The sequence below is a fragment of the Leopardus geoffroyi genome, chromosome A2 (assembly GCF_018350155.1).
Source record: "Leopardus geoffroyi isolate Oge1 chromosome A2, O.geoffroyi_Oge1_pat1.0, whole genome shotgun sequence".
NCBI classification, from domain to species: Eukaryota; Metazoa; Chordata; class Mammalia; order Carnivora; family Felidae; genus Leopardus; species Leopardus geoffroyi.
Genome location: NC_059331.1, coordinates 2627292 through 2653916, shown reverse-complemented (window position 1 = coordinate 2653916; position 26625 = coordinate 2627292). Strand labels below are relative to the sequence as shown.

The window sequence follows — 26625 nt, the reverse complement described above, 5'->3', positions numbered from 1 at the left end:
CAGCCCCCCAGAGGTACCCCTTCCACACCACACAAGCAATGACCTGGATGTGAAGCCACCCCGACAATCCACGTGGAGTTGAGAACACCACTCCCAGAAAGAAGACCGGTGGAACTCGCCCTGCCCCTCAGGGAGGGCTCTCCGTGCGCGACACGCGTGGGCTTTATCCGCCCTCCTTCCTGATGTGTCTGCCTAGTGACTCCTGGACTTGGAGCACATTCTTGGTTGTGGAGAAACCCCCAAGCCCTCTGCCATCTCCTGGCCCCACCTACTTCTACCCACTGCCTGATTTCTTTTCCCTCTCCCTGATATCTGTTGTCCAGAACCTCCCCCGTCCCTCTCCGCCCCGGGACCAGCACGGGGCCGGGGCTGCCTTCTGGGGACCTGCATTAAAGAATTGATAAGAGCCCTCCAGAAGGGCCCCTGTTGTCTCTTGGGACTCAGTTTCCCCCTGGGGGAGGCGGCTTTGGGGGTCGGGGCCAATGCCTGTGCGGGTACGGAACAGCAAGTTGCCCCGTGCCCAGACGCCCCGGCACCCTGCACAATCTCCGTGCAATCTCGAGTTTGCTGCCCTGAGCCCTGGACTTTGAGCCCCCAGAGAGCCGTATCCTGGGAAATCGCCGCTCCTCCACCCCCCGGGGTCACGTGGCTCCATTCTGGGCAACTGGGTCTGGGAGGCTGCAGGTGCCCAGGGTTCCCTGCTGTCCTGGGAAGGGACAGTGCTTCCTCCGCCCAGTTTCCAGCTTCCTCTCTCACCTCTGCCTCTCCGGGCCCTGGGCCTTGTCCTGGACGTTAACTATTTCTTAATGGGGACCTTGATAAAGGCCGGCATCCCGGATCGGTTCTGGGGCCCGTAGCTGGGGTTGGTGGGATGCGGCCCAGAAGGCGGGGAGCCTCTGTGCAAGAACACTTCCAGGACCGTCCAGCAGGGGGCGGAAAAGCCATAAAGAAAATCAAGGTAATAAACGCCCTGAGAGATGCTCCCAGAGAACCCCTAGCAACTTCATCCTCGGTCAGCAGTACGCGATCTGTCCCATTTTCCAGCGGAAAATACCGAAGCACAGAGAGACAGATGTCGCCGGCCAGGTGTCGCTGGCTGCTGTTGGCAGAGCAGGGATGGAAGTCCAGGCCACGCAAGGGATGAGGGAGTTTGTAGGCTCTAGCTAAGGTCACACTCGGAGATGAAGGTCCTAGGACGGGGAGGGTTGGGGTGTGGGGTGCTCGTTCCAGGCTGTGCTTCCTAGCTGGGACAACCGTGTCCCTCTGGAATGCCAGACGCAATTCTGCAACCTGGGGACAAGACATCAGGCACAAAGGAGGTGCCAGGGGTTAAGAACCCTTGCAGGTGCTGGCACACAGTAGGTGTTTGGGGAAGGAGTTCCCCACCTCTCCTCAGCCTCTCCCCCCACCCCCACCTCGGCTCTGGATGTAGGGAGTGAGGGGGTCCGGTGGGGGGGGGTCCTCAGGGAGACAGGGTGCTGGGATGCCTGGGACCCTGAGGCCCCTTCCCCGGCAGGCCCTGAATCCAGAGAAGGGGGCCCCACCCCCCACTTCCGGCCACACCGGCCACACCTTGCCCTGGGGTATCCTGGGCAGGCCACTTCCTCCTCTCGGCGGGGGGGGGGGGGGGGTGGCACCCCAGAACCTACTGGAGAGAGGCGAGGACAGACCCACAAGGATGGACAGGTTCTGGATGACCACTGGCCGGGTCTCCCTTCTGGAAGCTCTGGTCCCATGCCTGGTTCAGGCACAGCCCTGTAAGGCCTCTGGGAGGGAGAGGAGGTGGGAAGGGAGTCCCGACCCCGGTGGCCCAGCCTCTGACCCTGCCCCGCCCCGCCCGCAGTGGCCCAGAGGAAGCCGTGGCTGGTGGGGCTGGGGGCCGCGCTGGCCGCCCTCTTCCTCACCTTCGTCTTCGCCGTGGTCTACGCCGTCTGGTGCAGAGAGCCCCGCGACAGGTGGGCCCCCTTTGAGCCTGAGCCCCCCCCTCCCCTGCCGAACCACCGGCCCCCCCCCCCCGGGGAGTCTCTCCCCTCTCCTCCCAGAGCCTCGGAGGAGGCAGGCAGGGCAGGGCCGGGGGGGGGGGGGGGCGGTTCTTGGACTCAGAACCGATGGGGCCTCCCACAACCTCACGGACTTCCCTCCTGACTACTCACCTGAAAACGAGGAGGCTTCCCCGAGACGGGTGTATCCAGCCCCCATCGCTGCTGCCTCCATCCACCCGTGCGACCGTCCACCTGTCCCCCCCGCCCACCCACGTGGCCTTCTATTGTTCTGTCACCCAGCCACTCATTCACCTAGCCACCCATCCACGCACCCGTCTCCGTGGCTCTCTGCCTGTTGGGGCACCTGCAGTTCTGAGACTCAGGACGGTTGAGGCTCCTGTAGCTCACGGGGGGGGGGGGGGGGCTCCGGCAAGGGTCCTAACCTGTCCGAGCCTCAGCACCCCTTGTGTACGATGGGAACAACAAAGCATGGGGGTTTGGGAGGTTCTGGGAGAATCGCAAGAGGCCGGGAGCGCTGGAAGTCCTTATTAAATGAGGTGTTCTGGACCCTTCTCGTTTCCACAGCAACAAAGAGGAGGACGTGGGGGGTGTGAGAAAGGAGGAGGAAGAAGCAGAGGGTGACCAGGGGCTGGAGCTGGAGGAGAGAGAGGTGCCTCCAAACCATGAAGGAGTGGCGAGCTCCTCCAAATGAAGCTTCCTCGCCTGCCTCCTCCAGGCAGGCCTCCAGGGCTGCCCCAGTGCCCGCTCTGCACTCTGCAAGCAAAGTCCTGGTCCTGGGGCCAGGGGAATTATCCCATGGGGGGTTCGGGGTGAAGGGTCCCTGAATGAGGAGCGCTCAGGACCCACCCCAAGTCCCTCTGGGAGGCTTCTTTGCGTTTACCTGGGTGTTTCTGCGTCCCCTTCCCCAGCACATCCTGCCCCAGCCCCCTTTTTCACCGGCAAGAGGGACGTGGGGCAGAAACCGTGCAGTTGGCTCTCCGGTGTTTGCAGGGCCCAGGCCCGGTCCAGTCCTCCTGCAATCTCGCTTCTGCTGCTTCTGGGCAAGAACTTCGAGCCGATGCGGAGCGCAGGGCGGTTTCCTGGGAGCCGAGCGCCCCTCCCACCGTGTGCCGAGTTTCTGGTCACTGTCCCCCCCCCCCCCCCAGCTGGGACTGCGTGCCGGTGCCGAGGCTGGGAGGAGACGCGGCGTCATCACCCCCCCTTCCTGCCCTGCCCTCCTCCGCGGCTCCGTCCTTGCTGTGTGGCCCTAAGCATGTAACTTAACGTCTCTGTGCCTCAGTGTCCTGTCCCGTAAAAGGGGGCGGGGGGGGGGAGGAAAATAACTTGATCCTTTATAAGTTGTCATGAGGACGAAGTGAAATGATGTCCACAAAAATCCTGGGCACAGAACCCGGAACCCAAAAGGTGTCTAATAAATGCCAGCTTTTTGTGATGCTGAAACGGCGCGGATGGGGCCGGGCGCACGGCCGTCCTCGAACAGGCTTGGGGGATCTAGAAGGCCACAGCGTGAGCACCCAGACTGCGGCTCTGGGGTCCGGACGATCCGGGGGTTCCGGGTGGGGGCGGAGCGGAGGTCGGAGAGGTCGCGAGAAGGGCGGGGCCGTGTAGGCTCCTCCCCTTCCGCAGGGGCGGGACTTCTCCTCTAGGGGCGTCTGGAACTGGGGCGGGGAGCGTTTTGTTGCTGTCGCCAGCCCGCGTCCCTTGTATGGCATTTAGTTGGGGGCCCAGGGGACGGCGAACAGCCTGCAGTGTTGGGACAGCTCCCCTCCCCCCAAAGCCAAGAACTGCATCACCTCAGGGGCCAACGTCCGAAACCACAGACGCTTTCCTGGAGATCCCCCCCCCCCCCCCCACTAAATAGCGGAGCCCTGACCTCGGGTCTGAGGACCCCAAGCCCGGTTGACCTCCCACTCTGGGTTGAGCCCCACACCCCTGGTGAAGTCCCACAGCCCTGAGTGACCCCCGACCCCGGCTGAGCGCCCCCACCCTGGGCTGAGCTCCAGACTGACCCCCCCCACCTCTGGTTGATGGGGGTCGAGCCCCCATCCCGCATGAGCCCTACCCCAAATGACCCCCAACGCTGTCTGAGCCCCCACAACAGGCTGAACCTTCATCCCGCAAAAGAAGCTCCTGCTAGGGTCCCCTTTCTCGTTGCGGGGAGGGGCTGGGCTGCAGGGTGGGGGTGAGGACGCAGGTGGCTGGGGGCTGCCTGCCACGCCTGCGCCCAAGACTGGCTTCTGGGTCCAGCTCCCCGTCCCGTCCACGAGGGGGCGCCAGAACCTTGCTGCCGAGGGCAGAAGCACCCAGCCCCGTCCAAGATGGGGCAGGGGACGGGAAGAGGTGGGGTCTGGGCTGCCTCGGGCCCCCCCCCCCCTCGACGACTGTCGTCTGTTCCTATCTGGTTGGCGGCGTGGGGCCGTGCATCTGCGTGGAGTGTAGGGGCACTGTGCCTGGTCCCTTTGTGTGTCCTCTCTCTATGCCTCAGTTTCCCCATCAGTAAAAAGGGATGTAATCATCCCTCCCGGGTAGGTCTGTTGGAGTATGGAAGGAGCCTGTGCAGCGGAAAGCTCTGGTTGCCCAAACTGGGGGGCTCTTGGAGGTCTCTGGGGGACTTGGAATGGGGGCGTAGGATGAGGGGCAATGACTCGGAGATCCCAGCCCCCCCAAGAAAGGGAAGTGACTGCCCCTCACAGCTGCAATGCTCCTGTGCCCCCACAGCCTCGCTCCTATCTGCCCCCAGCCTTTGGGAAGCCCCCATGGCTACTGGGGTTGGGGAAGAACCGGACACGAGCACTGCCAGCCCTGTGTGACCAGGGCCAGGGTGGGACAGACTGGGGGCTGGGGGCTGGGAGCTCGGAGGGTGAACGGGGGCTTTGCCCAGGCAGGTGGGGGAGGCCCCCTGGATGAGAGGGTGTTGGAACCGAGTGAAGTCCCACCCTCCTCTGCCCACAGCCCTCCAGGGCTCCCACCTTCCTGGAGGAAAAGCCCAAGTCCTGGCGGTGGTCCAGAAGACCCTGCATGCGGGACCTGCCCTGTCCCTTCCCCTCCTTCCTCAGTCCCTCCCTCTGCTTCAGCCACAGCGGTCTCCTGGATGTTCCTCCAACACGCCAGGCGGGGTCCTACCCCAGGGCCTTTGCACAGACTGTGCCCTCTGCCTGAAACACTCATCTGTCAGATTTTCAGAGGGCTGTTTCCCTCCTTCTGTTCAGGTCTTTGTTTAGATGTTACCTCCTCATGTGAGACCCACTCTCCCTTCCCTTCCTTTCCTTGACTTCTTTGGCACCTACCTCCTCCGATATATATCTCGCTGATTTTTATTGTTTACCCTGCATCTCCGCAACTTGGAGCCGGAACGGCTATGAAGGCAGGTTATTTTGGGCGTTTCGTTCCGTGCCGTGTCCCCAGTACTTGGTACTCAGCAGATGCTCCGGAAATCTTTGCTGAATGAATGGGACTTTGACAGGTGGAAAAAGAGAGGGAACGCATCTTGCATGTTATGGAGCATCGTCTGTGTGCCACCTTCTGTCCTGGGAGCCGGTGGAGGGGGGGGGGGGGGGAGGCGGAGATTCCTGGCACAGAGCAGGTGCTCCCTAGATAACCACGGAGTTTGTTGGCTGAAGACCCTGGGGGAATCCGAGACCGGTGGGGGAAACCCGGGCAGGCCTCCCGGAGGAAGAGGACCTGAAGGGTCTGCGTAGGGAGGGGAGGCTGCAGAGAGCAGATCAGCAGGGCAAAGGCTTGGGGGGGGGGGTGAAGTGGCCCATCCTGGGAGTGGGAGACCACTGGAGCCACTAGGGACTGTGCAAGGAAGGATCTGGACCCAGATCACTCTCTGTCGGGGGCGTCCCAGGCAATGTGGGGGGCTGAACAGCAGCCGTGCCCCCCCCCCCCCCGTCAACGAATGTCTCCAGACACTGTGGAGTGTCTCTGGGGGACACTGGATCTAAAGACCTCAGAACACCTGCCCGATTCTCCGAAGTGCTGGGGTCCCTGCTTCCTGAGGCCACTGGCCCGGCGTCTGCCCTTCATTCCGGCACAGAACGGCCCACACTCAGCACAGAAAGGACCCGAGACAGTCAGAAAGAGTCGAAGCTTAAGCTTGTTTAATTTTTATACATTTTTTCTTTTTCTCTTCTTTTTTTTTTTTTTTTTTTGCTTTTTATTGAATCTTTTATGGAACCCCCCCTTTTTTCATTTTTTTTTTTTTTTTTTTTTTTTTGCATAGGGAAACAAACAAACGAAATAGTAACAGCCAGAGTCACTTTCTGTAAATGGTACTTAGGTAGGCGCGTCTGCAAAACCCGAAATGACTGCGTAATATACAAGGTTATGATCAGAGTATGATGTGAGGAGGGGGCAGGCGGGTGAGCCGGGCAAGGGAGGAGTTGGCCAGGTCCGCCTAGATGTCCCCCGTCCCCACCTGGGGAGGGAGAGGGGGGGCGGCAGACCCAGCCCGAGGCTTCTCCCAACTTGGGTTCATGAACATAGCGTGCGCACGCGCGTGTGTGTATGTGTGTGTGTGTGTGTGTGTGAGATCTGGTGTGTGTGGCAAGCAGGAAGCGAGAAACAGAGTAAACTATCCTGGTAATATCAGTAAAATACAAAATGGGGGGGGGAACCTCAAAAAATATCTTGGAGGAAAAGAAAACGAACAGCAACAACCACCAAAAAGTTTTTAAAAGAGAGAAAGGAGGGAAAGAAAAGGAAAGAAAAGAAAGGAACTTCAGAGTCAAGTGGGTCTCTCTCCTTCCTCCCTGTCTCCCCTGTGCTGTGCTCTGTCCCTCAGACTCTCTCGTCTTTCCCCCATGCGGGGTCCTGGGGGTGGGAGGGCAGGAGGCTGGGGGCAGAGGCCAGGACCCCCGGATTTGAAGGGACTTTGGTTTTAGAGGCCTGACTGGGACCCACGATGGGGGTGGGGGGTGGGGGGTCGATGCATTGGGGGAGTGGACCGGGGGTTCCTGGCCGGAGGGGGCTGGGACACAGCCCCCTGTCCCCTTCCAGTGGGTCCCCTGGTAGCCAGGAGGTGTGAATGGAGGGCTGTGGGGAGGGCGGTAGCTTGGGGCGGGGAGTGACTTCCTTCCTCTCCCAGAGCCCTAACTCCTGTTGGATCCCGCCTCCTCTTTCCTGAGGCCTGGGGGGGGGCGGCCCTGGGGAACAGGGGAGGAGAACCCCAAAGCCACACCAGCAGACGTGTGAGGCACTGCTTGGGAAAAGGCTGTTTTGGTATGGCAACAAGTCCCACTGGTACGGCTTTGGGTCTGTGTCCCTGCCTCGCCTGGGGGTGGGGGTGGGCCAGCTCAGGGGTCCCCACACGCTCCGAGATGCTTCGGGAGGGCTGGCCGGATGGGAGAGGCTGTGTCAGTTTGGAGGGGGGACTCTCAGGAGGCGTCCCGAGGGGCAGAGATGGGGAAAGATGGGAGGAAGCCAGACTTGAGGATGTATGTCTGGAATCTCCCTCCCAACACCCTCCAAAAAGAAAGCGAAAACCAGGGTCTCAGAGAGGGAATCCAGGCCCAAATGAAAAGTAGCCACCGTATGATCCGTATTAATGAGAAAAAAGTCCAAAGTACCGTGGGGGACGCCAGAGCGGGGAGGGGGCCTGCGCGGTCTATCCTGCAGGGGCCTGGGCTTGCTGCTTCTGGCCCCAGGCTCCTGCCTAACGGCTGCTGTCCCTGGGGACAGACAGAAGGTTCCAGAACAGAGACGGGGATGTGTGGGGCTGAGGCTGGAATTGTCTGCTGCCTGGGGGGGTGCGGCTGCCCCCCACGTCTGCTCCGGGGTTCCTCTTGGGTCTGATTGTCTAGCTCACGGGTGGAGGTCTGGGCTCAGAACTCGGCAGGAGCCTGCGGCCCGGACCTGGGCCCGGGGACCCCCGACCCCCTTTCTCCTCGGCTGGACGGGCCCGGGACTGCTCGCCTCTCCACACCTCCCCCTCCACCTGGTCGGTATTCCAGGTCCTCGTCCAAGAGAGGACGGGGGGGCCACCTGTATGTACTCGGGAGGCCTCCCGGTTCTTTTCTACAGCACGGCTGGAACTTGGGGTCAGGCGGGGCGGGCTGCGAAGGGACCGTGGGGGGGGACCACGGGGTCCCCGAGAAGCCCTCGGGGTGGGGTCCCGGTAGGGACTCTCCAGTGGCTGCTCCCCAGTTCTGGGGGGAGGGGAATAAAAACCAGAAATCAGCCGCATGAACACGGACACGCGTGGCCTCGGGCCCTCGGACCTAAGGACAGATCTTAGGGGCAGTGTTTCGGCCACTGAGACCGCCACCTGCCCCCTGGGACCCGCTGAGGTGTCTTTTTGCAACAGGACATGGTATGAGTTCTGACGGTGGATGAAGCCAGGGCCGGCCTGCGGGCCCCCCGCCCCCACCGCTCTGGGGGGGGGGGGGGCAGCAGGTCAACGAATGGGGGCCATCTGCCTGCTGTGTCCCCTCGGGAGATGCGCGGTGGGCTCAGGTGGGGGCCGGAGGTTGAGAAACTCAGCCCTCTGACACCCTCAGTCTGCCACTGTCTCAGCTTTGGTTGAGTAAAGAGCAAGGGAAACTGAAGACAACAAGAAAGAAAGGAAAAGAAAGGAAGGAAGCGAAGGGAAGGAAAGGAAGTCAGGTACAGACAGACAGATATTGCATATATTGGGTTTGGCTTCTGTTTTCTGTTTGCTTCATACCAAATACCTTCCACAGTCACGGCTGGAAGACACAGAACTGGGTGCTGGGGCTGGGGGGGTGGGGGGGGAGAGGGCAGGACGGGAAAGGCCGCCCAAGGCCAGTCTCCAGGGATGGGGGGGCCGGCGAGTCCTTTGGCAACAAGGAAGGGGTGCCTGGGGGGCTGGAGGGGGGCCTCGGGGGTGGGGTGGCAATGGGACCCTGAGCCGGGGGGCGGGGGGGGGGGATCGCCAGCCTGCAGGAGAGGTGGGATGAAGTCTGGCTGTGGGCAGGATGGCCACCCCATGGGGACACCGCTGGCCGGGGGGGGCCAGGGTGCACCCCTGAGGTCTGTCCGCTGCTGCTGTGGGCAGGGGACTCGGAAATGACCCCCCTGGAGCCCAGGGGTGGGGCTGGGGGTGGCAAAGCACCAGCGAGCACCCCCAATGCGGCAGGAGACGCGGAGCCGGGGGTGGGGGGGTGCGGACCGTGGGGCGATTATTCTGTGGATTGCTTTCTTTAGCGTGTGATTTTGCTTTTTTTTTTTTTTTAATTCTTCTTCGTTTTTTTTTTTTTTTCTTTTTTCTTTTTTTTTTTACAAATAGAAATACATCCCTCTTCAATTTTTATTCTTTATTTCATGTCATTGTTTTGTCTTTTTTTTTTTGTTTTTTTTTTTTAACTACACGAGCAGAACATGCGGCTACCTGTGCGCTGATATTGTTTAAAGGTAATACTTATCTTCGGAAGGCAAGGCACATCATGTGGTAGAAAATTCCGTGCAAATTAGGAAACATGGAGTTTTTTTAAGGTTTTTTTTTTTGTATCTTTTTTTTTTTTTTAAAGAGGAGGGGGGTAGTGTTGGAGGGTGGGGGGGGCTGGGGGGGCGGGGGGGGGGAGACAGAGCCAAGTATCATTTGCCATGCAGTGTCAGCCACAGCGAGCTGACTTCAGGAGCCAGGTCACAGGAATCCCCGACTAAGCACCATGCAAAGTTAGGTAGCTGGGGGGTGCCAGGCGCCCCTCCCCTACCCTGCCTACCCGCACCCTAAGGTTCCCGGCTGAGAAGCTTCCGGATACCCCAACTGCACGACCCACCCCCTCCTGCCCTCCCGGAGAGCGGCCCATGCTTTGGTCCCCTACGGCCACCCGGTGGAGGGGGCCCTGGGGACAGACGGACGGACCAAGGGCTCTTGGAAGCCTCTGGACGATGGGAGGGGGGTTGGTGGGGACGGGTCTTTCTCTCTATGGTCGAGTGGGTTTGCCAAGCCCCTTGGGCTGGTTTGGGAGGAAAGTCCAGTTTCTGGGGAGGTGGGAGAGGCTGGCCAGGCCTGGGGCACGGGAGAGGGGGAGAAGGGCCAGGCTGGGCGCAGGTGCTGTGGAGGCCCTCCCCAGGGCGATGGCTTTGGCCCAGGCGGGGGGTGGGGGGCTGCGGTGGGGGAGGTTTCCCCCAGGGCCAGGCATGGAGGAGGCCAGCTGGGCCTGGGACGGGATGGGAGGGGCCCCTGTGTCTGGGCCTGGTGACCCGGGAACACCTAACACCCCCTCCCAGGCCCCCCACCCAAGATGGCCATCCCGGGCTGGAGGTGGGGTGGGGCCAGGGAGCCGGGGCTGGGGGGCACCCGGTGTCCCCAGCTTAGTGTTTTTGGAGCGGCTCAACGGAAAACGTTTAGCGGATGGGGGGTCCCCTACATGGCTACAGGGGACCCCCCTAGGCGCCGGCCCCTCCCTCCCCTGGCCAGAAACCCCCCCCCTCCCCGACCCCATCCAGGCCTACGTGGACTACAGTGACCGGCCTACTTTCCTTGTGGGGGCCCGGCCACAATGCACCTCCCTGGCTGCGCCCCACTTCGGCGGGGGGAAGTTGAAAGTGCAAACCGTGGTCCCCCTTTGGGCCGGGAGGCACCAGGGAGGGGGTGTCGCTCCAGGATGTAAGGCACTGGCAGAGGAGGCGAGGGAGGGCCCGCTGGCTCCCCAGATCCCACCCCTGTGCCCGAGCGCAGCAGGGCTTGAGGGACGCCCAGCTCTGCCCCTTGGGCCGACCGTGGGTGGGGTGGGGGGGGTGGGGGGAGTCCCATCTCTCTAGCTCTGAGGGGGGCACAGCAATGAGGGTCAGTGACTGGAGGCAGCCGGGCTGTGGGAGGGAATGGAAGGGGCCCCCGGCCATTTCGCATCCCAGCTGGACAAAGGGGGGCGGGCGGTGGGAATCAGGCACTTAAACCACTCGCTCTCACCTCCCACCTCCGTGGGCTACGTGGCGGCGGGGGGGGGGGGGGCTCCAGACAGGTGTCCCCTCCCGGGGAGCTCTGGGTCTCTCCACGCGCCCCAGCCCCTTCCTCAGAAAGTGCATTTCTTACAGTGTGTGCAACGTGGGTCCCTCCCCGGGGGCGTGTGGAGCAGGGCCGGCGGCGGGGTGCGGGGTGGGGTGGCCTCCAATGCCGAGGGGTGGAGCTGGGGGTCAATTGCATAGAGACTTCTCCTCCCAAACAGGGCAGGCCTGGGGCTGAAAGACCAAGTCCCCAGCGAGCCCAGCCGGGCGCGTGCACGCGTCGGGGCAGGACGCTCCGGAGAAAGCTTCTGCCGCGCATCCCAGTCCCCCCGAGACACGCAGGGTCTCCCCACAACCCTCTTCTGCCCTCGTCGCTTCCCTGCCCGCCCGGGCCTCCAGGGCGGCCTCTGCTGCCTGCGGCTGGGGTCCTCGCCGGCCCCCCACCGTCCCCACAGCGCCTGCGTCCCCACTCGGCGGAGGCCCGGCCCACAGCGGGCAGAGGTGGCCTGGCTGGGTGTCCTGCCCCGTGGGGCCTGGGCAGGGGCACCAGGCCGCGCTCACCTGGTCCTGGGCGGAGGCGGGGAGCGGGCGCCCGACCTTCCGGAGCAGCAGCCAGAGGAGATGAATAACTTAGGAAGACGCCCCGACCTCCGAGCGGTGGCTGGGCCTGGCCCTCTGGTCCGGCGGTGGCGTCCCGAGAGTCTGAACGGTTGCTGTCTTCACCTTTTGTCTTCTTGGCTGGGTGGGTTGATTTTTATGGTTGGTTTTTTTTTTTTTTTTTTTTTTTCCGTTTGTCTTTTTTTTTTTTTTTTTTTTGCCTTTTTTTCCTTTTTGCTTGTTTTCCTCCTGTGTGTACGTTATGTGCCTGTTTTGTCTTTTCGGCCAGGCTGGGAGTCGGCGGGGTGTTCTTGCTTGCTGTAACTTTCCACTGAAAACGTGGGCCAGGGGCCGGCTGTGCGGCCCCCTGGGATTCCCGCGACGGAGGAGCAGGGCGTGGGAAGAAATCTTTCTTATCCCAGATACCAGGACTGGGTGCCCGACAGGGACACAGAGAGAGAGAAGGGGGGGGGGGGGGGGGGGAGAGAGAGAGAGAGAGAGAGAGAGAGAGAGGGGGAGAGAGAGATGGGGTCAGACTCTCCTGTTGACCTCGCTGGCCACTGCCCACAGCCACCTCCCTGTGACCTGTGACCCCGCCTCCCTTATCCCGGACCTGTCATAACCTGCTGGGTGACCCTGGGCGAGTGCCTGCCCCAGAGCAAGGCTGCTACACAAAATACAGGATGCCCAGTGAAATCTGAATTCTGGAGAAGCCCCAGAGAAAGCTTCCGGCACGCGTAACATGCGGCTTGCAGAATATACTTACTGCTACAACGGTTTTCTTTTAACTGATTGGTTTTTTATCTTTTCTTTACCTGCAATGTCAATCTATTCGAGCGTCCTGTGGTTTTGTTGAGAACCAGGTCTCTGAGCCTCAGTGCCCTGAGCACAGAAGAGGGGAGAGGATGTGCCCCCTGACATCCAGGCCATGCGATCGATCGGGGCTGTTTCCTTTCGTTTCCTTTTTTTTTAAACAAACACTGCCCCCACCCTCGCCGCCACCCCGTTTCAAAGTGAAGAAGACAGGGGCCCAGAGAAGTCAAGCCGTTTGCCTAAGTCCACCAGCGTGGGAGCACCAAAGTGGAACCGAGGCTGGGGCCTGTGTGGTTCCAGCCCCCACTCCTCCCCTGCCCAGGTCGGACCTCTGGCCTGGCCGCTGAGGGGCCATGACTTCCACTTTACAAGGGGGGGGGGGGGTGTGGTACTGAGGCTCGGGATCGGGGACAGCTCCAGTCCTGGTCTCCACAGGGAAGTCGCGGGGAACAGACCCTTCCCCCTGGAAATGCATCGACTGCACCTGCCTGGGGCCGGCCTGGGGACTCCCCCCCCCCCCCAACTGATGCTGAGTAGCGCTGCCCCCCCACCCCTGCTGTAAATCAATCGTGCCCCTCTAACCAGGCCGCCCTGTGGGCCATCCCAATGAACTGGCGCCATGGCTCCCAGCCCCCCACCTCCAGCCAAGTTCAAGTTCATCTTGGCCATTACCTCATGTCTGGTTTCTGTTGGCAACCAGACAGACTCTGGGCGTGACCCTCCCCCATGGTGGCCTCCCCTTGGCCCTTCCTCCCTTCCTCCCTCCTCCCTCCCAGGCCTCTGGTCCCAGTAACTTAACATCCTCCTCTTCCGCTGACTGGGGGACCGAGGTGAGGAACCGGGGGTGAGGTCCCGGCTGCGGACTCCCCCCCCCCGGGCCTGGCTGGAGCTGCCAGGGCGGCTCTGGCACGAGGCTTAACCCCTCTGGTCCTTGGCTCATCTATCTGCTGGACGGGTGTCATGTGCTTCTGGGCAGAAAGGATCCTGGTGTGAAATGCTGGAGGGGGGACCCCATCACATCGGGGAGGGGGCAGAGGTATCAGGGTCTGCGGAGCCCCAATCTGGGGACCAAAAAAGTGATAGATGGCTCAGGACTGGGGGGATTTATGTGGGAGGTGAAGGAAGGTAATTGACCAGAGGGCGATCAGTTGAACTGACCGGGGGGAGGGGCACCAATGTGGGAGGGGCATAGATGGGGGAGCAGATGTTAATCAGGGAGAAATATTGATGGGGAAGGGGATATTGACCTGGGGGAGGGACACTGATGGGGGAGGGGCACTGATGGGGGAGGGGGATATTGATCAGGGTGGGGGGGGAGGCAGAGGAAAGCAAACCTCCCAGGAGTAATGAAGGCAGACGCAGAAGTGCTGACTGGGTCAGAAATGAGAGGCCTCTGAGCTCTGAGCCCTTTGCACAGGGGCTCCGAGAGTGGGGAACACGGTCTCATGGTTTCCTCCTCCCCGCCCTTCCTTCCCTTCAGGGTCTGCAGGGAGCAGAGAGGGGCACCTGACCCCCAGGGAACTGGGGTGCCCCCAGTCCACAGATCTGTGGTCCAGCCAACAGCAGCGCGGGCAGGGGGGTCTCTCCCAGGGATGCCCTCCCGTTCACCCGGACTCAGGCCTCACCTCTTCTACAACCCAGGCTCCCTTGGGAGTCTCCCATCAATCTGACATCTCCCTTCCGTGCCCCCCACCCCCCCACCAATGCCAGCCTCCGAAAGTTCTTTCTCGTTCTCAGATCTGGTTGTGCCCCTCCCTCACTCTCAACCCTTCCATGGCTCCCCACGGCCCTCAGGACAAACCCCACCTTCAAGCTGCTTCTCTGGCGTTTCTAGCCTTTGTCGGGGCCAAGTCCCCTGCCCGGGGACCCTGATCCTTCTCTCCTGCCAGCCACTTCTGCACCAGCTCCAACCCCTCCCTCCCCAGGCAGGGCCTTGGAGGCCCCCTCCCCCAGGTTCCTAGCAGTCTGGGCCCCACTGGACCACAGGGGGAAACGAGAAGCACGCAGAACCAAAGTACTGCCCTGGTCTGCCTCGGTTTCCCTCCTCTTCTAGGATGTCTGCTGGGGTGGACCCCCGTGTGGCGGTCGATAATGGAGAGGTGCGGCAGGGGGGTGGGGACCTGGGGAAGGGTTAAGCAGGCAAGGCCTCCTCCTTGTCATTTTTACTACCTTTGGTTTCTGAAGAAATCAGGACGTTTCCCCCCCCTCCCATCGGGGATGTGGGGTGGGGGGCGGCGAGGAAATGCATGGGTTCCAGAGCCCTGGGGGGTGGGAGTATCCACGCCAGGGCTTAGAGAGGGTGGCCCACGGGGTACCCCAAACTCAAAGCGGGGAGTCCTGGAGTCACCCCAGCTTGCTGGGTGACTCTGAGCAAGGCACAACACTTAATACTCGGGGTGTGGAAGGTATGTGGGACAGCGTCTGCCTTTTGGAGCCCTTTCTAGATAAAACCGGTCCAGCTTCGACGGCTGCGGGCCTTTCCAAGACTCTCCCCCGGGGAAGTGTCCAAGGCCAGAGGAAGAGACGGAGGTTCAGAGTGGGTGAGCAGAGCCAGGGGCGAGCGCTCACTGCTGAGGCCCGGGCAGGGAGGGAGGGCGGTGGCTGGGTCCTCTCCATACACTCTGGCCCCGGTGAGCTGCCAGCAGCAACCAGGTCCGCCCCGGAGGGTCCCCGGCCGATTCTGGTCTCCGCCGAGGAAGGGGGATGTAGCTACCAGGAACCCGATGTCCCCCTCAGTCCCTGCGCATGGACTCTGCTGCAGGAAACCCTCCCACGGTCCCGGGAGCAACCAAACGTGGCCCCTGGGGTCCCACAAATGCCCACGCTCTGCGATTCCGGCAATTGGGAGATGCTGGGGAGCCCCGGGCTGCTTTCTCTGCGCATCTGGGCACCGGAGGGGCTGCCCTGGGGCTGCCTGACATCCTGCAACCCTCTCCCCAACACGCGCTGGGGGGTGGGGGCCCCGGGGCCCAGCCACCACCCCCAGACACCATCTGGCAGCACACTCCCAGCCCGCGTGCGGCACAGACCCAGACCCCAACCCTGCGGGAAGCTGGGAGCCACCGGTCTTAGTTCCGGACCCACTGGGGCTCTGCCCTCCACGGCTGTGCAGCCGCGGGCAACTCACTCCTCCTCTCTGAGCCTCCGTGTCCCGGCCCGGCCCATCCTCCTCTCCCCACCCTGGCGCCCACTCCGTGGAGCAATGCTGCCTCTGCCCCTGCTGCTCCCCTCTCCACCTCTGGGACTGGAGCCTGGGGTGGGGGTGCACGCGCTCTCCCGGGAGGCCCCACCCCCTGCCATGGGCTGCCTCAGGTTCCCCACCTGCCCCCGGAGTCCTAGAGTCCCCTGCCCTCCTTTCTCATGGTCCCTCCGACCAGCAGCACGGGCGGGGACAAAGGCTCGGGGGCTGCAAGCTTGGGCTGACGTGCTGTGTGATCCTGGGCAGATCCCTTCGCCTCTGCGGGCCTCAGTCTTCCCATCTGTACAAACGGGCCTGGGGCGGTAACAAAGCCCGGCCTCACAGCAGCTCTGCCGTGAGTGTCTCCCGCTGGGAGGTGACACACAGGGTCTGGGGCCGTACCACGTTCCGGGGCGTGGGCGCGAGGCCCTGGAAGGGTATGGGAAGCTGGCTCCCGTGCCAGGGGTGCAGCTGGAGGGGCGGCATGGGACCAGCCGGCCTGCCTCGCACCCTGCGTGCCCAGGCAGGCCCCTCTGCCCTGCCCCTCCCTACCCCGCCCCAGCCGGCCTCTCGGCCCCTACCTGTGCCTGATAAATGCCCGCTGGATCCCTTGGTCCTAATCCCACAAAGGAACGGTTTGCAGGGGGCGTGCCGGGCGTAGAGTAGGCTGCGGGGAGGAGAGAGACCGAGAGCCCGTTAGCGCAGGGGGCTGCGCGGGAGCACCCAGAGAGGGCGGCCGCTGCCCAGGGTCACACAGCCGGGCCTTCGCACCCAGCACCCGGCGCCTCCAAGCTCGCTGCCCTCCCCAGCCCATCCGGGTCAGCCCCGGAAAGCCCACGGTCTCGGGCCCCCGGGGTCACCCGGGCGGGGCATCCGCTGAGAGCGCAGGCACGAGATGAGATGCATGATCAGAAACCGCCTGTGAATTATTCAGGGTGTGCTTCGGTCCTGCTACCGCGGCCTGCAGCCCGCGTGGGGCGCCATGAATTATTGAGGGCGCTTTACTTATTAATTTTCCTCTCGGAGGCTGCTCGGGGGGGAAAGGCCGGGGTTCGCAACACACAGACGCGCGCTCGCACACACACGCGCGCGCGCGCGCGCACACGTTGCCGCGGAGGCTTTCATCTGACTGGTTACGTTTTCTTGGCAAGTAAACGATGCCCAGGGCTGCCCGGGGTCTGGGGGGGGAGGGCGGGACGGTCCCTTGGTGGCATCAGCCAGGGTGGGGTATGTGGGGGGGCGTGAGGCCCTGGGGTGGGGGGTGGGGGTCTGGCGGGAGGAGGCGGCAGGTTGGACTTGCCGGTGAAATCCGCATGCAGGGGAAGGGGGAGGAATCCAGGTCTGTGCCAGGCACCGGGCACAGTCCCACTCAACCCGCAGTGGCCGCGATCTAGCGAACGGGATCATTAGCCCCACTGCACAGACGGGGAAGGAGGTCACCGTCCCCGCGTATTTGCTCCCTACTCTGCGCCTGGTGGGGCACTGACTGTTCTCTCCGATCTATCTCGTCGGCTCGCTCCCACAGCCCTGCGACGGGGCGCTCTGTGACCGTCCCATTCTGCAGCTGAGAAAACGGAGGCTCAGAGCGGGGAGGGCACTTCCCCGAAGACACACAGGGAGCGAGCTGCAGAGACGGGATTCAAACCCGGCGCTCCGCAGCACGCGGCGTTCGGAGACAGCCCGTCGGTACGCGAAGCTGTCCTGGGCCCCCTGCAAGGCGGTGGATGCCGGCGGCAGGGGGTGCGCATGTGGGGAAGGGGGTGAACCCACAGTCCCTCCTGCTCAGGGCGGGTGAGGAACCTCATTTGGGGAGGAAAGGAAAGAGACGCTCAGAGACAGTGTGGGGGCCAGACTGAGGCGTCGGGGGGCTCTGAGACCATCTGCTCGGGGACACCGACTGAGACCGCCTCACGGGATGGCCCAGAGGACGGTGGCCCAGAGTGAGGCAGCGTGGAGGAGGGTGGACGGCCCGGCCCGCCCCAGCCCGCACTGGGGTCCAGGGAGAGGCTGGGTGCAGGGCCACCGTTGACGGGTGGACCTCGGGAGTGCGATTCTGGGAGCCGCCTCCCAGGCTGGCGGTGCATGAGGGGCCAGCGAGCTGTCACTGGAACTGCATCCAGAGCGCGGAAAGTTCTAGAAGGCGAGGCAGTCAACTCAAGGCCTTCTGGGGTCAGGTGGGGGCTGTCCCGTCTAGAGGCGTGGCCCAGCCTGGGCGCCCGGCAGGAGCCGGGCCCATTTCGGCTGCTTTCTCCCCCCAGAGTCTAGAACTCTGGAAATTCTCCAGTGAGCTGTCCTGATTCTACGACAACGACAAATTCTCATTTCGCACAAACACAAGGCATCTGGGGGCTCCCTCTGCCCCCAGGGCCGCCAGTTTGAGATCTTCGCCTACGGCCACCTGCTCGTCGCACAGAGGAGGGCGCTTGTCACCGGGAGCGGGCGCGCGGGGACCCCAGACTGCCCCCCGGCCCTCTCCTGCCATTCCCTAAGGCTGCCTTGGGCCCCTGTGGGCCTCCGTCTGGACACCCACCAAACTCACCAGCACCCGGCAGGCCGGGCCTGAGCCCCGGGCCCCAGCAGTCGGGGAGGGGAGGGGAGGGGGCCCCTCAGGGACGCCCGCCCTGCCACGGGCACCGCTTCCCGAGTGCTTACAGGGCGAGGTCGGCGACGTGCTTCCTCCCTCGGAGGTGGGTTTGGTGGCAGGGGGGAGCGCCAGCCGCGGCAGCCCAGGGGGCGGGGGCGCCAGCATCTGAGCAGAAAGGCAGTGACTGGACATTTTGAGCTGACCACTTCCATTTAACTGGGAGGAACAGAGAGACAGGTGGTTAAGGCGGCGGGCGCCCCCCTGCCCCGGGCGGCCGTCTGCGGGCCCCGCCGGGGGAGGGCCTGAGGGGCAGCCGGGCCGGACCGGGCCAGCCGGGGGGCCGGGACGAGTCTGGTGGGTGCCTCTGGTGCCCACTCGCCTGAGCCCGCAGGCCCGCGGCGGCATCGGGGACCCCTCGTCTCCTCCTCGAGCCGCTCTCTTCCCTCTGCTCTTCTTGCACGAGACGCCACCTCACCCTAAACGACACCCGGCCTCGCGGCCGGGTCCGCACGCACCCCGCCTCCTTCACCGGCAGGCCTGCGGCCAACCGCCTCGGCCCCAGCTCCGGAAGGCGCAACCGCTCTGAGCCCCAAAAGCTTCCGCGGGAGTTTGGCGAGTGTGGGCCCGCGCCGCAGCCACGGGACCGCGGCGGGTTTGGGGCCAGCTACGCGCCGTCGGTCCCAACACGCGCAAGAGCCTCGGTTCTGACCTGGCCCAGCTCCGGGCGCTTCAGACGAGGGCGGGTGGCGGCCCTGTCATCCACAAGGCCATTCGACACGGAGGCTGAGTGACAGCCGGGGCCCCGGGGGACGTCGCCCGGAGCCCCGCGTGGGCAGGCGGCCCGTGGGGCCGAGGGGAGGCCCGAGTCGCCCCCGCCCACAAACTCACCGGTCCAGGTTGCTGGCTGGCTGGGTCGCAGGCCAGCGACACGAGATCTTTGAGTGGGTCCTGGGGGTTGAGGTGAGGTGGGTAGCGTATGGCCGTGTGCGGGAAGTAGGTGGAGGCCGTCTGGGGCAGGATGGAGGTCGTGGGGAAGTGCAGGGCCGAGGTGGGGTGAGGGCTCCGGGCGATCCCTGTGGAGACCAGGACGGGACGGTCACTGGAGGCTGCGGCTGGGGGTGCGGGGGTCCCCTGCGCCCCGGTGCCTCCAATAAGAACGGAGCAGGACCCAGCGAGCCCTGCCACCGGCCAGGCCCTGTTGTCTCTTACACGCCCAGATTCGATGACGTTCTACCACAAGCTCACGGCGTTCTGTTGCCGCCCCGGTTTTGTCCGGTTTTGTTATTCAACCGGACGATGAGGTGGCTGTCAGAGGTTACGTCCCTTCCGCCCGTCCCCCCCCCCCCCCCCCCCCCCCCAGACCACACAGCAAGCAGGCAGCAGACCCGGGGCAGGGTCTGGCCCCACGGCCCACACCCTAACCCAGGGCTCGGCTGGCTCTTTCTGCAAGGGGCCGGTGGTCACTATTGTTTTTACCGTGGAGATATAATTTGGAGATAAAGTTCACCCTTTCCAAGTATTCACTTCACTGGGCTTTGGCACGATTGGGGACCGTGGAACCACTGCTACGATGGCTCGTGGGACATTTTCATCATCCCGAGAAGCAACTCCGTCCCCTTCAGCCATCACACTCTCCTCCCCCCACGAGCCCCCTTCCTGTGCGGGGATGAGCCTGTTCTGGATGTTTCACAGAAACGGCTTTCAGATACTCGGGGGCCTGTCGTGTCTGGGTCCCTCCCTGAGCATCGTGTGTCGGGATCCGTCCGCGGGGCAGTGGGTGGGGGCGCCCCGCTCCTGTGCGTGGCTGAGTGGCGAGCCCGCGTGTTATTTGCTTGCTTTCTCTTTTTAAACGATCCGGTGACTTCTAGTATATTCGCTTTGTAATTCTGGAACGTTTCCGTCACCCCCAAGGTAGCTCACGCCCCCTTCCTCTCTCTAGCTCCTGGCCAGAGTAAGTCTTCTTGGCTTTTCAGGCCCCACGGTCTCTTGCGGCTACTTGCCTCTGTCGCTGAAGTCTGAAAGCTGCCACAGGCAAATGGACGGCCAGGGCCGTGCACCAATAAAACTTTATTTACAACAACAGGCAGCCGCGGGCCTGGTCTGCCGACTCCTGATCCGAACCACTGCGCTGTTCTGATTCTCGCCTGCCTCCCTGTATGTGTGCCTGCCCTTGGGTGCAGCGAAATCGTCACCATCAGGACAATGGGGTGACAGGCGATACGCGAGCCCTTACCGCGATTAGCCCATTCGGCCCGAAAGACAGCCCTGGGAGGGGGACGTTTATGAGCCCCCGTGGACGGACGAGCAAAGGAGAGCCAGGCGCACCGTGACCGGCTCGGCTCGTGCCCTGTGGTTGCTCAAGTCCGTCTCCCTCTGTCGCACGTGAGGCCTCCTGCCCCTGTGGCCAGGAGCACCCCTGTATGGCCTGTGTGTCCTTGTGTGTGTCCAGCCATGCGTCGGGAGGGTCTGCCTCCTTCTGTGACCACCCAACCCCGTGGGGGTGGAGTGTGAGCTAAGGGGAGCGGGGGGACGGGCAAACCCAGACTGTACCTCCCTCCTGTACGGAGGGGGAAACTGAGGCCTCAGAGCCTGAATCAGGGCCAGGCCCTCCGCACCATGACACCTCTGGGTGCTGTGGCCCAGCCGGGAGGCTATGGCACCGGCACTCACGGTCAGATGGCCAGAGGGACTTCCCCGGCCCAAGGAGGGGGGTGCCTGATCACAGGGCCCAGCCGCCCCTCCCTGCCTGGGGCCCACGCGCTCACCGCTGTGCACGGCAATGACAGGCCGGTGGTGCTGGGTGAAGCTGGAGAGGCGGGGGGAGTCCTGGGGAGACGGGCTGTGGAAAGGTGACTTATCCATCTCTGTTTTCTTCACCGGGGACGAGATGCCTGTGTGGGAGGAGCCAGAGGGTCACAGGCCTGCAGGCAGTCAGAGCCCCTGCCCCCCCCTCCTGCCAGCACCCGTGGGCGAGGGGGCTGGGAGCCCATCATCCAGGGGGGGCAAACCGAGGCTCAGAGCAGAGAGGGGCTGCCCCGGGGTCACAGGGCCCACGGGACGAGGAGCCTGGTGCCAGCAGAGGCCCCTGACGTCACGGCCTGGCCCCTGCCTTCTCTCCCTCCAGAGACAGAGACGGCTCAGGCTGCCCCACCCTCCGGAGGCACCCCGTACCCCGCAGGGTAGACAGAGACGAGGGGCCATCCTAAAGCCCCAATAGGCGGGGGTGAGCCGGGAGGACGCCGACGAGGCCCAGAGTGGCCCTGCGCCCGCAGACTCCTCCTCACCGGGGTAAGGGAACAGAACCTTCCTCGCGGGGCCATCGAGAGGATAAAATGGGATAGAACCCCTGTAGCCGTTAGACCAGGGTCTGGCTCACTGACCCGTTCGGAGTGTCCTGTGTGGACGGGCCTCACATGGGCTGCCGGCTGCCCGGGGCGGCTGTGGCCCTCAGGGACCCTACCGGCCTCCGGCTCAACCTCTGGCACCTTCCTCCATGAATGAATGAATGAATGAATGAATGAACGAATGAATGGTGTGCCAAGGGTGCACAGGACCCACAGGTCTCCACAGAGACCGCGGCACAGGAGTCCCTGTTGTCGTGGAGGGGACAGCCATCCCGGTGAGGGGCACGGGCTGGCCCTCAAGACTCAGGGGAGCCCCCGCCCCTCCTCCCCGCGCCCCGCCCCTGCCAGCCTCCAGACGGGAGAGCTGGGGAGGAATCGGGGTAGAGTCCCGGGCCCGGCTCCCCCAGGGCGACCGGAATCTCGGTGCAGTGGGGCCTGCCGACGGGCATGTTTAGAAATCACTTCGGAATGTATTTTAGGGGCCCCCGGGGGGCTCAGCCGGTTGAGCGTCTGACTCTTGATTTCAGCTCAGGTCACGATCTCAGGGTCGTGGGATCGAGCCTCACACTGGGCTCTGTGCCAAGCGGGGGGCCTGCTTGGGATTCTCTTTCTCGCTCTCCCCCTGCCCTTCCCCCGCTCACGCGCGGGCGCTCTCACAAATAAACAAACAAACAAATACATAAATAAATTGCAGGAGAAAAAAGTTTTAGACTGAAACGCACCCACCGAGGCCCACAGTGGACCCGCACATGGTGAGGGGTGTGCCCTCCCACCCAGCACCGCTGACGTCGGGGAGGGTCACTCTCTGTGGAGGTGCCCCGGGCCCCCCATGCCAGGGGCCCCCCGATGTGACAGCCGCTGCCGTCCCCTGGCAGAGTCACCCTGGTGAGAGTCACGGCCCGTCTCTGAGGCTTGCTGTCGCAGGCGTGGGGGTCTCCCGCCGCCCATGTCCTGGCCCCCCGCCCCCAGCCTTGTCCCCAACCGTGTTCTCTCGGCCTCAATGCTGGGTCCTGCTGGTGGTGATACAGATGTGGGAACCAGCCGCCCCAGGGCCACCGGGGAAGTCAGCTGCTTTTGTGTCACAAACCCTGCTGCCCTCATAGCCCCAAACACACACGGTGCTGGGAGTGAGTGTGTCCGGGGCCCTGGGTCAGCAGGCCCAAGAGGCCTGGCAGCCAAGTGTCGCCTCTGGAGCCGGGAGCCCAGGCCGTCCCGGGGGACGGGAGCCGGTGGGACCCAGGATGGCCGGCAGGTTGCGAGGTGGGGGGGGGGGGGGGTCAGCCCTGCAGGCGGCGTGCGCGTGCACGTGCGTGCGCGTGCGCACATGTGCATATGTGGGTGCGTGCGGCAGGGGCGACAGCTCCCTGCTGGCACTGGGCCTGGTGGGAATGAGGTTAGGGCCGGCGGAGGCTCACTGAGGAGGATTTCCTAGAACAGCCTGTCCTGGATGCAAATAGCCTGGCTGGACCCTGCCCCCCAGCCGCATCTCCGCAGGCCCTTCTAGAGCTTCCTGAGATGGGGCCTGGGGGAACCGGGGCAGGCGGGAGGGAGTGGGGGAGCCTGGCCCGGGGCCCTGCAGGAAAGAACACCCTTCGCGCTCCGGGGCAGGCCCCTAGAGGCCCTGAGTGTGCTTCCCCGCGTCTGGGCATCCCTCCCGGCTCAACAGACAGGCCGTCACGCGGTCTGGTTAAGACGAGGCCGGTACGCCCTCCGGCCCCGGGTGCGAGCCGCTTTCTGCGCCCCCCACCCCCACCCCTCTGTGTCCCCATCCCGGCACCGCGTCTGTCCGCATCCGAGCACATCCACGCCTGCACCCTCTGCCTCGTGTCCTCCCTTCGGTCCCTCGCGTGCGCCTGCCGGGGGAGCACGGACCCTACTACCTACCCCACGAGCGGCCCCATCTGCGCGTGCGCCCGCGTGCTCGCCCAGCCGCACCCCTCCCCCGTGCGCATGGTGACTGCACATGATGTCCGCCCCCGGGTCTCCACGGCCCCAGGCCACGGGCGGGCCTTTCCCCCAGCTGTCCTGTCCCCTGGGGGCAGCGCACATCGGAGCCTGCCCTCGTGTCACGCTCACACCCGCCCCGTGCGGGTCACAGTTGTCACCCCTGTTTCCCAGATGTGGAGACTGACGCCGGACGGGAGGTCGCTTGCCCAAGGCCACAGAGGCAAGAAGCGGGGGAGAGGATTCAAACCCAACACCACAGGCCTCGCTCTGCGCCCCTCCTGCCCTCCGGGTTCCAAGAGGTGGGGGGAGCCCCCCATGTGACAGGGGAGAGAGAAGGAGCTGGTCCCTGCGTGGCTGGGTGCCTCCGCCCCCTGCAGGAGGGCCACAGAAGCAGCAGGAACAAAGCACTCCCGGGGGCTGAGCAGAGGGGGCCCTTTCTGGCCTGCTTGGGTGGGTAACCAGGGAAGGCCTCGGGAGGAGGTGGCCAGGAGGAGAAAAGGCACTCCCAATCTGGGCACAGAGAGGGCAAAGGCCTCGGTCTGGCGCGAGGCCTGGGAGGTGGGGCCGCCCCGATCCCCCAGCCCTCCGCCCCGCCCCAGGTAAGGGAGCACAGATGCCGGGGGAGGCGGGTGTTAGCGGAACACTGCCCTCGTGGCGGGAGGAGAGGAAGGGAGGGGGTGCTCTAATCAGCTTAACCCCCTTAATGAGCAGCTAATTGGGGGCTGTCTAGACAGGAAGCTGGAGGAAGCCAAGAGGAGGAGACTGGGGGGGAGGGGGAAGAGGACATGGGAAGGGGAGGAGGAGGCGGCAGAGGAAGAGGAGGGAGGAAAGGAAGAGAAGGGAGGAGGGGGAGAGATGAGTCTATCTTCCCCACCAGGCTGGGCTCACCTGCAGGGTGCCGACTGGCATACAGCTGGGGGTTACACTGAGGGCCCCACAGGAGGGAGCCAGTCGGCCGTCGCCTGAAGCGACCAATGGAAACCACAAGGGGCAGATTCAGCTCTGTGACTCCGTGGGGCACACCAGACGGGGGTGTGAGTTGCCTCCTCGTCCACCCCCACTGCTGCCGCTTCATGCTCACGGCAGGAAGTTCACAGCAGGCTCCAGTGACTCTCTCGAACATTGCCTTCCTTTGATTGATTGATTTTCTCTTTTCCAGCTTCCTGCATTGAAAGCTAGGTTTTTGTTTTTCTTTTTGGCTTCCATCCTTTCTCTTTTTCTAATGCGTAGACTTAAGGCTATAATTTTTCCTCTCCGGGCTGCTGTGGCTACATCGCGGAAGCTGCCCTCCACCTCTAAATAGTACACGCTTTACATGTGGCCGGTCCCGTCGATCACAGAGTTAACGAGAAGCGCTCTGGGGTTCCCAATCATTAAAGGCAGGGCAGAAGTTAACAGTCTCCCAGTATCTCCCCTACCCCTCTTCCTTAGTGGCAGAACCCTTAAATTTGAGAGGGGCACGTACTTGCCGAAAATAAGACTACATTTCCCAGAAGCCCCTGCGGCAGGGTGTGGCCCTAGGAGCGACTCAGGGGCCCAGAGATCAGCAGAAGAGGTAAGCGCATCCTCTGAGAATTACTTTTAAAGGGAAAGGACATGCTCAGACTTGACCCTTCTTTCCTGCTGGCTGGACAGCAGACATGAGGGCTGGAGCTCCAGCAGTCGTCTTGGACCATAAGGTGGGAATGAAAGCCATATTCACTTGGGGGCACCTGGGTGGCTCAGTTGGCTAAGCATCCGACTTCAGCTCAGGTCACGATCTCACAGTTGGCGAGTTCCAGCCCCGCACTGGGCTCTGTGCCGACAGTTCAGAGCCTGGAGCCTGCCTCAGATTCTGTGTCTCCCCCTTTCCCTCTGCCCTTCCCCCAATCGAGCTTTGTCTCCCTCTCTCTCTCTAAAAAAATAAAGTTTAAAAAAATATTTAAAAAAATGTTCCATATTCACTGGAGCTAAAGGCGGGAGCCTAAGTCTCAGGGTTGCTGATGGCTGGACGTTTACTTTGGAGAGAAATGCACTGTCCTTTTGGGGTTTCTGTTTCTCACAATCGAACTTAAAGCTTATTAAATACAGGATCTTTACAGAGGCAAACCTGTCAGAAGTGGGGGAACCCACAGGGAGAGAGAACCATGGAGACACTTTGACCCACAAATTAGAGCCTCCTAGGGAGACACATCCTCCCAAGGTGAGGTACCTGCCCTGGGAGCCAACACAATGGAAGAGGGAGGGCCATTGGGGCTCAAATGTCACAACCAGACATGACAGAGACTCATTCACAGACACGGGGATTTTATAAAGACAACGAACTCTCTTGTGTCCTGGGCACTCATCGTGTGCCAGGTGGCTGCTTTATGCGCCTTCTACCATTTCCTCCTCCCAGCTCCAGGAAAGAAGAGTTATCTCATCAATCCCATTTTGAAGATAAGAAAACTGAGGTTCAGAGAAGTCAAGTCACCTGCCCAAAGTTACACAGCCCACACAGCGAGCCAATGGCAGACCTGGATTTCAAACCCAGGTGTCTCTGACACTTAAACCTGCCCTCTTAACTGTAATGCTTTCCAGGAATCCTGTAGGTATGGTCTTCGTGTAGACAGACCTTTGTAAGAAAGCTGGCCCTGGGGCGCCTGGGTGGCGCAGTCGGTTAAGCGTCCGACTTCAGCCAGGTCACGATCTCGCGGCCCGTGAGTTCGAGCCCCGCGTCGGGCTCTGGGCTGATGGCTCAGAGCCTGGAGCCTGTTTCCGATTCTGTGTCTCCCTCTCTCTCTGCCCCTTCCCCGTTCATGCTCTGTCTCTCTCTGTCCCCAAAAAATAAATAAACGTTGAAAAAAAAAAAAAGAAAGCTGGCCCTTCGGGAATAGGGAGTAGGGACCAAAAAGCAGGGGGCAAGCAAACAAATCCTCGGGTTTACTGGGTGTGTACTATGCGCCAGGCCTGTTTTAGGGACACCGCACGTATTAACTCACTTAATCCCCACAACCTTAGAGGGCGGTGCAGATATTAACCCCATTTTACAGATGAGGAACCGGAGGCTCAGAGCAGTGCGGTCACCAGAGGCTGTACTGGCCGGTGGGCCCGAGTCCACGCTGGCAACCATTGGGTAATCCGCGGGGTGAACCCTTTTTAAGGGGTAAGGGTCTGGACTGAGGGACGTTTCTAAATTCTGGGACACAGACTCCGCTGGGGACTTTTGCATTTCCAGGGACACCCAGCCCAGGGCAAGGCAAGCTTGTGGGCCCCCCTGAGCAGAGT

At 62.8% G+C, this 26625-nt stretch overlaps 3 protein-coding genes across 12 annotated transcripts in view; 2 read left to right on the top strand and 1 right to left on the bottom strand.

The window, feature by feature from the left end:
* The window catches only part of LOC123605091 (small integral membrane protein 24-like), a 5006-nt gene extending 4592 nt beyond the window's left edge, over window positions 1-414 (top strand). Inside the window, exon 4 of the mRNA XM_045491450.1 lies at window positions 1-414. This exon is cut by the window's left edge and continues 173 nt beyond it. The gene's annotated coding sequence lies outside the window, so the exon portion shown is untranslated.
* A 779-nt stretch (window positions 415-1193) lies between these two features.
* Window positions 1194-3139, top strand: LOC123605090 (small integral membrane protein 24-like). The gene is made up of 3 exons (XM_045491448.1): window positions 1194-1757; window positions 1844-1955; window positions 2568-3139. Exons 1-3 carry the CDS (start codon window positions 1484-1486, stop codon window positions 2692-2694), a joined length of 513 nt encoding a protein of 170 aa, XP_045347404.1. The 5' UTR covers window positions 1194-1483; the 3' UTR covers window positions 2695-3139.
* Window positions 3140-9392: 6253 nt separating this feature from the next.
* NFIC (nuclear factor I C) overlaps window positions 9393-26625 on the bottom strand; it is a 63534-nt gene continuing 46301 nt past the window's right edge. For 3 of the 10 annotated variants that reach the window (XM_045491440.1, XM_045491435.1, XM_045491438.1), the window contains exons 7-11: window positions 20854-20979; window positions 18977-19161; window positions 18157-18304; window positions 16086-16171; window positions 9393-11944 (exon numbers count right to left, since the gene is read on the bottom strand). In XM_045491440.1, the coding sequence (XP_045347396.1) occupies window positions 11927-11944; window positions 16086-16171; window positions 18157-18304; window positions 18977-19161; window positions 20854-20979 (563 nt within the window). In that variant the 3' untranslated portion in view covers window positions 9393-11926. The remainder of the gene's footprint in view (window positions 11945-16085; window positions 16172-18156; window positions 18305-18976; window positions 19162-20853; window positions 20980-26625) is intronic. The other 7 variants (XM_045491442.1, XM_045491436.1, XM_045491441.1 and 4 more) reach the window with 3 other exon arrangements.